Genomic DNA, 13,877 nt, shown 5'->3' with positions numbered 1-13,877 from the left:
TTTCACCTGAAACAACCTATTGTGGTGCCTGCGGCTACTAGGGACTTGGAGGACTCCAAGTTGCTAGACGTTGTCAGGGCCCTGAAAATATATATATATATATATATATATATATATATATATATATATAATATATAATATATATAAATTCCAGGACGGCTGGAGTCAGAAAGTCTGACTTGCTGTTTATATTGTAGGCACCCAAAAAGCTGGGTGCTCCTGCTTCTAAGCAGACTATTGCTCGTTGGTTTTGTAGTACAATTCAGCTTGCACATTCTGTGGCAGGCCTGCCACAGCCAAAATCTGTAAATGCCCATTCCACAAGGAAGGTGGGCTCATCTTGGGCGGCTGCCCGAGGGGTCTCGGCTTTACAACTTTGCCGAGCAGCTACTTGGTCAGGGGCAAACACGTTTGCTAAATTCTACAAATTTGATACCCTGGCTGAGGAGGACCTGGAGTTCTCTCATTCGGTGCTGCAGAGTCATCCGCACTCTCCCGCCCGTTTGGGAGCTTTGGTATAATCCCCATGGTCCTGACGGAGTCCCCAGCATCCACTAGGACGTTAGAGAAAATAAGATTTTACTTACCGATAAATCTATTTCTCATAGTCCGTAGTGGATGCTGGGCGCCCATCCCAAGTGCGGATTGTCTGCATTACTTGTACATAGTTATTGTTACAAAAAAATCGGGTTATTATTGTTGTGAGCCATTTTTTTTAGAGGCTACTTCATTGTTATCATACTGTTAACTGGGTTCAAATCACAAGTTGTACGGTGTGATTGGTGTGGCTGGTATGAGTCTTTCCCGGGATTCAAGATCCTTCCTTATTGTGTACGCTCGTCCGGGCACAGTACCTAACTGAGGCTTGGAGGAGGGTCATAGGGGGAGGAGCCAGTACACACCATGTGATCCTAAAAGCTTGCTTTTGTGCCCTGTCTCCTGCGGAGCCGCTATTCCCCATGGTCCTGACGGAGTCCCCAGCATCCACTACGGACTATGAGAAATAGATTTATCGGTAAGTAAAATCTTATTTTTTACCCCATGTTCCCTCACAGCCAAAGAAAGCACCGTATTATCAGGTACAGTCCTTTCGGCCCAATAAGGGCAAGCGGGTTAAAGGCGCGTCCTTTCTGCCCAGAGGCAGAGGTAGAGGGAAAAAGCTGCAGCATACAGCCAGTTCCCAGGAGCAAAAGTCCTCCCCCGCTTCCTCTAAGTCCACAGCATGACGCTGGGGCTCCACAGGCGGAGCCAGGTACGGTGGGGGCCCGTCTCAAAAATTTCAGCGATCAGTGGTCTCGCTAACGGGTGGATCCCTGGATCTTTCAAGTAGTATCTCAGGGGTACAAGCTGGAATTCGAGACGTCTCCCCCCCGCCGTTTCCTCAAATCTGCCTTGCCAACAACTCCCTCAGGCAGGGAGGCGGTGATAGAGGCAATTCACAAGCTGTATTCTCAGCAGGTGATAGTAAAGGTGCCCCTACTTCAACAAGGACGGGGTTACTATTCCACAATGTTTGTGGTACCAAAACCGGACGGTTCGGTGAGACCCATTTTAAATTTGAAATCCTTGAACACATATATAATAAAATTCAAGTTCAAGATGGAATCGCTCAGGGCGGTTATTGCAAGCCTGGACGAGGGGGATTACATGGTATCACTGGACATCAAGGATGCTTAGCTGCATGTCCCCATTTACCATCCTCACCAGGAGTACCTCAGATTTGTGGTACAGGATTGTCATTACCAATTCCAGACGTTGCCGTTCGGTCTATCCACGGCTCCGAGGGTCTTTACCAAGGTAATGGCCGAAATTATGATACTCCTTCAAAAGAAGGGAGTTTTAATTATCCCGTACTTGGACGATCTCCTGATAAAGGCGAGGTCCAGGGAGCAGTTGTTGGTCGGGGTAGCACTATCTCGGGAGGTGCTACAACAGCACGGCTGGATTCTAAATATTCCAAAGTCACAGCTGGTCCCTACGACACGTCTACTGTTCCTGGGGATGGTTCTGGACACAGAACAGAAAAAAGTGTTTCTCCCGGAGGAGAAGGCCAAGGAGCTGTCATCTCTAGTCAGAGGCCTCCTAAAACCAAAACAGGTGTCGGTGCATCACTGCACGCGGATCCTGGGAAAGATGGTAGCTTCTTACGAAGCAATTCCATTTGGCAGGTTCCATGCAAAAACCTTTCAGTGGGACCTGTTGGACAAGTGGTCCGGATCGCATCTTCAGATGCATCGGCTGATAACCCTGTCTCCAAGGACCAGGGTGTCTCTGCTGTGGTGGCTGCAGAGTGCTCATCTTCAAGAGGGCCGCAGATTCGGCATACAGGACTGGGTCCTGGTGACCACGGATGCCAGCCTTCGAGGCTGGGGGGCAGTCACACAGGGAAGAAACTTCCAAGGACTATGGTCAAGTCAGGAGACTTCCCTACACATAAATATTCTGGAACTGAGGGCCATTTACAATGCCCTAAGTCAGGCAAAACCCCTGCTTCAAAACCAGCCGGTGCTGATCCAGTCAGACAACATCACGGCGGTCGCCCATGTAAACCGACAGGGCGGCTCGAGAAGCAGGACGGCGATGGCAGAAGCCACAAGGATTCTCCGATGGGCGGAAAATCACGTGTTAGCACTGTCAGCAGTGTTCATTCCGGGAGTGGACTTCCTCAGCAGGCACGACCTCCACCCGGGAGAGTGGGGACTTCACCCAGAAGTCTTCCAACTGATTGTAAACCGTTGGGAAAGGCCACAGGTGGACATGATGGCGTCCCGCCTAAACAAAAAGCTAGAAAGATATTGCGCCAGGTCAAGAGACCCGCAGGCGATAGTTGTGGACGCTCTAGTGACACCGTGGGTGTACCGGTCGGTTTATGTGTTCCCTCCTCTTCCTCTCATACCAAAGGTACTGAGGATAATAAGGAGAAGAGGAGTAAGAACTATACTCATTGTTCCGGATTGGCCAAGAAGAGCTTGGTACCCGGAACTTCAAGAAATGATCTCAGAGGACCCATGGCCTCTGCCGCTCAGACAGGACCTGCTGCAGCAGGGGCCCTGTCTGTTCCAAGACTTACCGCGGCTGCGTTTGACGGCATGGCGGTTGAACACCGGATCCTGAAGGAAAAGGGCATTCCGGAGGAAGTCATTCCTACGCTGATTAAAGCTAGGAAAGAAGTAACCGCAAACCATTATCACTGAATATGGCGAAAATATGTTGCGTGGTGTGAGGCCAGGAAGGCCCCAACGGAGGAATTTCAGCTGGGCCGTTTCCTGCACTTCCTACAGTCAGCGGTGACTATGGGCCTAAAATTGGGTTCCATTAAGGTCCAGATTTCGGCTCTATCGTTTTTCTTCCAGAGAGAACTGGCTTCACTACCTGAAGTTCAAACTTTTGTTAAGGGAGTGCTGCATATTCAGCCCCCTTTTGTGCCTCCAGTGGCACCTTGGGATCTCAACGTGGTGTTGGATTTCCTAAAGTCACATTGGTTTGAGCCACTTAAAACCGTGGAATTGAAGTATCTCACGTGGAAAGTGGTCATGTTGTTGGCCTTGGCTTCGGCCAGGCGTGTATCAGATTTGGCGGCTTTGTCATGTAAAAGCCCTTATCTGATTTTCCATATGGATAGGGCAGAATTGAGGATTAGTCCCCAATTTCTCCCTAAGGTGGTATCAGCCTTTCATCTGAACCAACCTATCGTGGTGCCTGCGGCTACTAAAGATTTGGAGGCTTCCAAGTTGTTGGATGTAGTCAGGGCCCTGAAAATTTATGTTTCCAGGACAGCTGGAGTCAGAAAGACTGACTCGCTATTTATCCTGTATGCGCCCAACAAGTTGGGTGCACCTGCTTCAAAGCAGACTATTGCTCGCTGGATCCGTAGTACGATTCAGCTTGCACATTCTGCGGCTGGACTGCCGCATCCTAAATCAGTGAAAGCCCATTCCACGAGGAAGGTGGGCTCTTCTTGGGCGGCTGCCCGAGGGGTCTCGGCTCTACAACTTTGCCGAGCAGCTACTTGGTCGGGGTCAAACACATTTGCTAAATTCTACAAGTTTGACACCCTGGCTGAGGAGGACCTAGAGTTTGCCCATTCGGTGCTGCAGAGTCATCCGCACTCTCCCGCCCGTTTGGGAGCTTTGGTATAATCCCCATGGTCCTTACGGAGTCCCAGCATCCACTTAGGACGTCAGAGAAAATAAGAATTTACTCACCGGTAATTCTATTTCTCGTAGTCCGTAGTGGATGCTGGGCGCCCATCCCAAGTGCTGATTGTCTGCAATACTTGTATGTAGTTATTGTTTAACTAAAGGGTTATTGTTGAGCCATCTGTTGAGAGGCTCAGTTGTTATCATACTGTTAACTGGGTATTGTATCACGAGTTATACGGTGTGATTGGTGTGGCTGGTATGAGTCTTACCCGGGATTCAAAATCCTTCCTTATTGTGTCAGCTCTTCCGGGCACAGTATCCTAACTGAAGTCTGGAGGAGGGTCATAGTGGGAGGAGCCAGTGCACACCAGTTAGTCTAAAGCTTTCTTTTAGTTGTGCCCAGTCTCCTGCGGAGCCGCTATTCCCCATGGTCCTTACGGAGTCCCAGCATCCACTACGGACTACGAGAAATAGAATTACCGGTGAGTAAATTCTTATTTTTATACAACTTCAATACTTATTGTTGATTTGTAATCTGCATGTAGTCTTAGTCAGAATAATATGTTCATTATGGCACAAGTATTCTATCGTGCTGGACTTGTGTAACTATGGGATTAATGAATCAAGCAGTGGAGAAGTGGAGCATACCAACCAATCAGCTTTAAGGTAGCATTTATCAAGTACGTTCTATAAAATTATAGGTGTTCTCAGCTCTTCTCTATGCTTGATATACAGTATAAAAGCTACTTTAGTGGTCAGTATGCAAGACATTTACTGTCATACTGTTGCTGTTTTAGTCTTTATTTAACGCTGCCCTCCTGCAAAGTCCTTCAACACATTTACAATTATACTTCCTAGAATTGTATTCCGTATTCTGCAGAAAATCCTGTCACAAGTGAGCAGAACAGAAATAACTATGAACACTGCCATTCTAAGTAATGACCTGCTGTCATGTAGCACAGCAGATTTACAGCTCTGCGTTATACACTCGGTGAAGTTGTTCTGTCTATTGTGCCTTGTCATCATTAATTATACACATGCTCACTCGTAATAACCTACTAATTGTGTCCTTCATGTTACTCAAAGCCTTATTTTGATTCTGTTATCAAAGATAAATGAGGGCTGCATAGGATTGTAGAATAAGATTAGTGTTGACTCTAATATGAATTTCCTTAGCCTAATCTGTTAATTTTTAAAATAGAAAAATAAATAAAAAGTCTGTATGTAGAGGTGCCAACATTACCACGGTTTGTCTGGTGGGTGACGTTCCATCTGCTTGAGTTTGTGTGTGGCCTTGTGCTGTAGAACTCAGTTGGCTGTAAAGAGTCCATCTAGCTATAGTCTGTGCTATTTTGTTAGTAGTTTCTATGGTTTTGTACAGTGACAGAGTTTTTTTGTGAACAACTCGTGCCACAAGGCTTACTGGGGTCTATTCACGAAGCAGTGAAAAGTTTGGAGAAGTGAGCCGGTGGAGAATTTGCCCTTGGCAACCAATCCGCATTGGAGTAACATTTTATAATTTGCATACTCTAAAATTATACGGAGCAGCTGATTGGTTGACATGGGCAACTTCTCCACTGGCTCACTCCTCCACACTTTTCACTGCTTCGGGAATAGACCCCACTATCTTTTGAAAATTTATTTTTGATCTCCCTTTTACATGGTCCGTTACATTTGCATGCCCCCAGAGCCACAAATTGGATGGACTCTGATTTTCAGCATCGTCACATGGGTCCAGTTAATGCAATTTGCCGATGGAAACACACTGGCAGATCTCCGTTTTTGACAACTGATCTTTCCTAAAACTCTGTTGTACAGATCTGTCTGTCATATTGGGACACAAAAAATGGTGGTGAGCTGCTCAATCAGATAGTGATGTCACTCAGGTGCTAAAAGGGAGGGGTAATTCTGTGTAGGAAAAAACAATGGTTCCCTAATGCACGCCGAGTGAAAAATATTACTACATAATAGTCAGATTATACGGAGATCTTGGTTGCGTATATCTGCAGATATAGGGTTAAGCCCCCAGGCCGATCGACAAGGCCTCTCCGTCACTGGGGGTCCCTAATACTAGGTATGGGTCCGGGGGTGCAGGACCCCTCCATGTCGGCACAGGTCGGCTACCCCAGGTCAGCACACAGGTGAAAATTAATAAGGGTTAATAGGAAGCACAGAAGTGCTATGTAAGTGATGTGATTAAAATAATACAAAAATATATACAAAGTGATAGGGAAAATCAAAAGTGTTAGGGTGTGCCGACCTGAAGCAGCCCAGCCACACCGACACAGGGGCCACCACACCCCACACCCACCCCATAAATAATTACAAATATGTCTGGGTTGAATTCCAAGTGTAAGGCCACATGGTAATGGCTCCTACAGCATTAGGAGGGATTGCTGACTCTAGACTGCCATAGGAGAAGCTAGGGGTATCTCCAGGTAAGCTGGCTCTCAGATGCTGTAGGAGCCATTACCATGTGGCCTTACACTGGGAATTCAACCCAGACATATTTGTAATTATTTATGGGGTGGGTGTGGGGTGTGGTGGCCCCTGTGTCGGTGTGGCTGGGCTGCTTCAGGTCGGCACACCCTAACACTTTATTAACACTTATGATTTTCCCTATCACTTTGTATATATTTTTGTATTATTTTAATCACATCACTTACATAGCACTTCTGTGCTTCCTATTAACCCTTATTAATTTTCACCTGTGTGCTGACCTGGGGTAGCCGACCTGTGCCGACATGGAGGGGTCCTGCACCCCCGGACCCATACCTAGTATTAGGGACCCCCAGTGACGGAGAGGCCTTGTCGATCGGCCTGGGGGCTTAACCCTATATCTACAGATATACGCAACCAAGATCTCTGTCATATTGGGACAACAGATAAACATAAAATTGGGGCTAATTTGAACAGAAAGGTCTAAATCCTTCATAACCTTTCCAAGCCTGTGAACTCTGTTTGGGCATATGCAGTTAGAAGTGAGCTGCCACTGGCGGTCAGAAGTGCAGTTAGGGTATCTGACCCTCTCCTCGCACTTCCATAGGCTGCAAGCAGAAAGTCGGAATGTGCATCCCACAAAGCTAAGTGAATCGTCCACTATATGTACATGAGTATAATTAGCATTTATTACTGATCCTAATGAATGCTTTTTCTAACAGATTGAAGAAACATCCCGAGAAAGGGAAGAGCGTCTTAAAGGGTGGGAGACCTTCCTGCAGACTGACGAGCAGAAAAAGGCAGCAGATGTGAGCAGTGATGGCTCAAAGCCCCCAGTAAATAATGGACAGTCTGAAAGCAAACCGGACAATAACACTGAGCCTGCACAGAGCACAGACAACCACGGCCAGCCAGCAGGTAGTAATGAGGCCGAACTTGCCGCTGCACAGGGCACAGACAACCACGGCCAGCCAGCAGGTAGTAATGAGGCCGAACTTGCCGCTGCACAGAGCACAGACAACCACAGACAGCCAGCAGGTAGTAATGAGGCAGAACTTGCCGCTGCACAGAGCACAGACAACCACAGCCAGCCAGCAGGTAGTAATGAAGCCGAATTTGCCACTGCACAGAGCACAGACAACCACAGCCAGCCAGCAGGTAGTAATGAAGCCGAATTTGCCACTGCACAGAGCACAGACAACCACAGCCAGCCAGCAGGTAGTAATGAAGCCGAACTTGCCACTGCACAGAGCACAGACAACCACAGCCAGCCAGCAGGTAGTAATGAGGCCAAACTTGCCGCTGCACAGGGCACAGACAACCACGGCCAGCCAGCAGGTAGTAATGAGGCCGAACTTGCCGCTGATGATGCCGCATCCACAGACAGCAGCATTGGCTGCAGCGATGACGAAGAAGGGAAAGGACAGTTGTAGTGTCGCCCATGCTCTTTAGCTGGTTTCCTGTGTTCTATCAATTCATTTTAGGATGAGGTGTGATGCATGCTTACATTTGACGCAAGTTCAGAATTCATGTACATATCTTTGGTAGTTTTCTTAAGGGGGAAAAAAGTCTATCAAGTTAGATTCTTGGAATTTAACGATGGAAAATAAAGGGCCTTTCTCTTTGTTCGAGTCACAGGCAGTAGAGGAACTGTCAAATTAATCAGCCCATGTATTATGTTACTTGCTTCCTAAGCGGTACTCTGTCTTTCCATCATGACACCAACCCCAGACCAGGGTTATTGTAGACCAGAGAAGACTGCTGATGAAGTGCATGGGGATTGGGCTTGTCAGAGGTAGAAAAGCTGGGTCCTGTCAAGCAAGAAAGCAACATAGGGGCACAGAGTCCTCCTGTACGGAAGTTAAGAATACAAAAACCTAGAACCTTGCAGCAAATTGATAGAAACTTAGTGAGATGTTTGAGAATCTGCCAGCAGCCCAAAAAGCTGGATAAACCTGTTTTATAAATTTGTTCTATATGAGTACTTTGGTTGTGAGCTAGGGCAAGATCTACAACCTAACCTGTTAAAGCTGAGTAAGCGATTGTGTGCGTGTGTGTAATTGTCATTGTTGTATAAATTGTATCATTTTTATTCAAGCCCATTTATTATAACCCTTTATTCTATAAAAAGAACCTAATTTCTTAACAAATCTGTTTGCAAAAAATCATAAAATGATTCAATGTGTTTCACTTGTGTTTTTATTTAATTAAAAGCCATTCTTGCTGTAGCAGCAGTAAAGAAAAAAAAGACCAGATTAAATGTGTTTTATGGTGTTGATCTAAATGTGTACCTCTTGCATGAAGTCAGTGGAGGCGATCATTATATTGGTTCAGCTTATACTTCTGAAAACACAGGATTTCCATTTACTAGTAACTAGTGGCCTCGCCGAGGCTTGATTGCATAAAGTGAATTAGTAAGTGGTATTCTCATAAATAATGACTGAGCCAATAAAATAGCGTCTTCCAGTACGTATAGGCAATGAGTATAGTTTTGTTAGAAAGAGGAAATATTTTTATATTTTGGAAAATAGTTATATATACAACATTGTTTGTAGGAAAGTGTTTGAAACGGGGCTAGGGAGTTAGTACACCAAACCTTCAACTCAGACCTCTGTTATACTATTGACTGACTCTGGCTCCTTCATGAGCGGCAAATATATATTAATGTATATTATAAGTAACTAATATAATGTACTGTAGTAAACAATATTGGAACTGATTTAGAGTTGAGGCAAATTGGGTGCAAATTGAAAATTAAATATGCACAATATAATGTAAAGTTTGTTATGGAGGTGCAGACTAGCCGAACTCTAAAATGCATTGTAATAAAAGGTCTGGCCATTATGTACACGTAAAATCATACAGTATTTTCACTACATTGTTTGTTAAAAATTTGCAGTTTGCACCAACTCTAAATCAGTAATTATTAGTACTCTGCCTATCCCCCTGTAACTGCCAACACATATGTACATGTGTTAATACAATCACTGATAATTATATATTATTATACATTTTTATTTTGAAGCTGAAGTCTGTCCATTTTCTACTGACTCTGATTCTGAGCTCTGGTATGAAAACCCACGGCTATAATATATTGTTCTAACTAAAATGTAATTACCATTTTGTATTATGAGCACTATTGTTAATTACCTGTGTGCAAGACATTTTCCATTGTACTGATGACTTTTTTCAATACTTTTAACCCAGTTGTTTTCTTCAATATCTTTACAGTTGTACGTAGTCTTTTACAGAATCTTTGGTTACAAGTGTATGGATATATTGCTTCCTGCCATAAACCAAAATAAAATCTGTATATTTTGATAGTGTTGCAAATAGCTTTCTAATTTTCATTCGGCTGTCAAAAAAAAAAAAAAAGCATATACTTCTATCATGTGGGTTACTGCAAGAGTACAGAAATCTAGACTTTATATTCGTTGCAGATTAGCCTCTTACTGGATGCATAATTAGCTAAGTAATTATGTTTCACAGAGATATTTATATGGTATGCATATAATATACTGCCTGACGGGATCCCGGCGTTCAGGATCCTGATGCTGGAATGCCGACAGGAGGCTAAATGCCGGTGGTCGGAATCCCGGCCGCAGCCCCGTATTCCCACTCGGGTGGTGGGTAAATGCCACCACCCGAGTAAGAATATAACCTGTGGTGAGCGCAGCGAGCAGGGTGTGTGGTGCACACGAGTCCAGGGAGGCTGGCACCACACATCCTGCACCCATGTAATTATACTTACCCATCTGGAATCCCGTGGCGGCAGGCACTGCAGACAGAAATCACCCAAAAAATGGCACACCGGACATTTTCTCTGTGGTTTGTGCATGCGCAGTTAACATGTCCCTGGGAGCAAGGCGCGTGCACCATGTTCCTAGAGACCTGTGCAGTAAACTCTGTCACAAAGTCTACAGTGCTGCCAGAGAGTGGGTAGCCCGCACAGAGCCTGCACATGGTCCCTCTCCTCTCTTAATTCACCCCAAGTTGTGTACGTTGTTTTATATGTTTAGGAATAGCGTCCACACTTTGGGGCTATTGGAGAGTTGAACATAACATGTTTTCTTGCACTGTGCATGCGTTTGAATCGAGCGTACTTATCTGCAGGCAGTGATGAGTCCTACACAACTCAATCACATCTCAACTTTCTGCTGAAAGGGTGCAACAGGGTGGCAACGGGGAGATTGCATATAGACAAGTTCAGTGAGTGGCTGACAATGGTTATTCCGAATGTCCTTTATTTATATGGCGCCACAATGGGACCTCATCACCTTATAAAGTACAGAAACGGCATGAACAAAACAAGAAAAAAGGAGGCTCGCCATACAAAATATAGCAAAAGATGGGTTTATAAACCTTGCTGCGTCAGCAGTCCTAATTCCTGATTAATTAGTGCCGGCTGAATTGAAAGCTTTGGTGCCGTTGTTGACAGTGGGAAGGAAATGATTGCATAGGTGAGGGTAAGAGGCTCATGAGAGCTTACAGTCTAAAGTGGTCTGCAACAATGTTTAGGTAGGTGCTACGTGTCAATGGAACATCCACGTGTATGCCAGGACCCAAAGTTTCCAAGCAGAAAACATTGCTCAGAACATCACACTGCCTCCACTGACTTTGCTGTCTTTCCATAGTGCACACACACCCGGCATCCATATAATACATAGTAACATAGTATCTGAGGTTGAAAAAAAGACAATTGTCCATCGAGTTCAACCTATTTGTGGTCTCCTATGCACAATGATTTGACTAAAATTTCTGACTGATGCTGCTGTCAGCCGTTGCATTTTATCCCTATTTATAGTAACTATAATGCATGACTATGCACCATACCCCTGGATATCCTTATCCATTAGGAATTTATCTAATCCATTCTTAAAGGTGTTGACAGATTCTGCCATTACAACTCCCTCAGGCAGGGAATTCCAAACACATATTGTCCTTACCGTGAAAAAGCCTTTACGCCGTATTGTGCGGAATCTCCTCTCCTCTAACCTGAGCGAGTGTCCACGAGTCCTCTGTGTTGATCTAACCAAAAACAGGTCCCGCGCAAGCTCTGTGTATTGTCCCCTTATATATTTGTAGATGTTGATCATATCCCCTCTTAGTCTCCGCTTTTCCAATGTAAACATGCCTAGTCTTTCAAGCCTTTCCTTGTATTCCATCGTCTCTATGCCCTTAATTAGTTTGGTCGCCCTCCTCTGTACCTTTTCTAGCTCCAGGATATCCTTTTTGTAGTACGGTGCCCAGAATTGTTCACAGTATTCAAGGTGTGGCCTCACTAGTGATTTATATAACAGGAGTATAATACTCTCGTCCCTAGCATCAATACCCCGTTTTCTCTAACGTCCTAGTGGATGCTGGGGACTCCGTAAGGACCATGGGGAATAGACGGGCTCCGCAGGAGACAGGGCACTTTAAGAAAGAATTAGGAATACTGGTGTGCACTGGCTCCTCCCTCTATGCCCCTCCTCCAGACCTCAGTTAGAATCTGTGCCCGGACAGAGCTGGGTACACTTTAGTGAGCTCTCCTGAGCTTGCTAATAAGAAAGTATTTTGTTAGGATTTTTTATTTTCAGAGAGATCTGCTGGCAACAGACTCTCTGCTACGTGGGACTGAGGGGAGAGAAGCAGACCTACTCACTGTGGATAAGTCTTGCTTCTTAGGCTACTGGACACCATTAGCTCCAGAGGGATCGAACACAGGAACGCACCCTTGGTCGTCCGTTCCCGGAGCCGCGCCGCCGTCCCCCTCGCAGAGCCAGAAGCCGGCGTGAGAAGCAAGAAGACTTCGAAAGCGGCGGCAGAAGACTCCAGTCTTCATATGAGGTTGCTCCCACATTAAACCCGCACACTCCGGTCACTGTAGGGTGCAGGGCGCAGGGGGGGGCGCCCTGGGCAGCAATTAAGTACCTCTTGGCATAAAAGAGCATATATACAGTTGGGCACTGTATATATGCATGAGCCCCCGCCATTATTTTACACAAAATCGCGGGACAGAAACCCGCCGCTGAGGGGGCGGGGCTTCTTCCTCAGCACTCACCAGCGCCATTTTCTCTCCACAGCTCCGCTGAGAGGAAGCTCCCCAGGCTCTCCCCTGCAGATTCACGGTAGAAAGAGGGTAAAAAGAGAGGGGGGGGGCACATAAATTTAGCGCAAAATCACTATATACAGCAGCTACTGGGTAAACACTAAGTTACTGTGTAATTCCTGGGTCATATAGCGCTGGGGTGTGTGCTGGCATACTCTCTCTCTGTCTCTCCAAAAGGCCTTGTGGGGGTTCTGTCCTCAAATAGAGCATCCCCTGTGTGTGTGGTGTGTCGGTACGCTTGTGTCGACATGTTTGACGAGGAAGGCTGTGGAAGCAGAGCAGGTGCAGATGAATGTGGTGTCTCCACCGACGGCGCCGACACCTGATTGGATGGATATGTGGAAGGTGTTAAATGATAATGTAAACTCCTTGCATAAAAGGTTGGATAAAGCTGAAGCCTTGGGACAGTCAGGGTCTCAACCCATGCCTGATCCTACAGCGCAGAGGCCGTCAGGGTCTCAGAAGCGCCCACTATCCCAAATTGTTGACACAGATATCGACACGGATTCTGACTCCAGTGTCGATGGCGATGATGCAAAGTTGCAGCCTAAAATGGCTAAAGCCATCCGCTACAGGATTATAGCAATGAAGGATGTATTGCACATCTCAGAGGAAAACCCTGTCCTGACAAGAGGGTTTATATGTTTGGGGAAAAAAGGCAAGAGGTGACTTTTCCCCCTTCACATGCGTTAAATGAGTTATGTGAAAAAGCTTGGGATTCTCCTGATAGGAAAATGCAGATTTCCAAACGGTTACTTATGGCGTATCCTTTCCCGCCAACGGACAGGTTACGCTGGGAATCCTCCCCTAGGGTAGACAAAGCTTTGACACGCTTATCTAAGAAGGTATCCCTGCCGTCACAGGATACGGCCACCCTAAAAGATCCTGCGGATAGAAGGCAGGAAGGTATCCTAAAGTCCGTTTATACACATTCAGGTACCATACTGAGGCCGGCAATTGCGTCGGCCTGGATGTGTAGTGCTGTAGTAGCATGGACAGATACTCTGTCTGAGGAACTTGATACCTTGGGCAAGGATACTATATTACTGACCCTGGGGCATATAAAAGACGCTGTCCTATATATGAGGGATGCCCAGAGAGACATTTGCCTACTGGGCTCTAGAATAAATGCAATGTCAATTTCGTCCAGAAGGGTCCTGTGGACTCGGCAATGGACAGGTGATGCAGACTCAAAAAAGCACATG

The 13,877-nt window shown here is 45.9% G+C and overlaps 1 protein-coding gene across 1 annotated transcript in view; it reads left to right on the top strand.

The window, feature by feature from the left end:
* HTATSF1 (HIV-1 Tat specific factor 1) overlaps positions 1-9,902 on the top strand; it is a 164,499-nt gene extending 154,597 nt beyond the window's left edge. Inside the window, exon 9 of the mRNA XM_063937436.1 lies at positions 7,304-9,902. Coding sequence (XP_063793506.1) covers positions 7,304-8,014 — 711 coding nt within the window. The 3' untranslated portion in view covers positions 8,015-9,902. The remainder of the gene's footprint in view (positions 1-7,303) is intronic.
* The last annotated feature ends 3,975 nt before the right edge of the window (positions 9,903-13,877 follow it).

This window comes from Pseudophryne corroboree, chromosome 8 (assembly GCF_028390025.1).
Source record: "Pseudophryne corroboree isolate aPseCor3 chromosome 8, aPseCor3.hap2, whole genome shotgun sequence".
Taxonomy (NCBI): domain Eukaryota; kingdom Metazoa; phylum Chordata; class Amphibia; order Anura; family Myobatrachidae; genus Pseudophryne; species Pseudophryne corroboree.
This window is presented reverse-complemented; position numbering and strand designations above follow the sequence as displayed.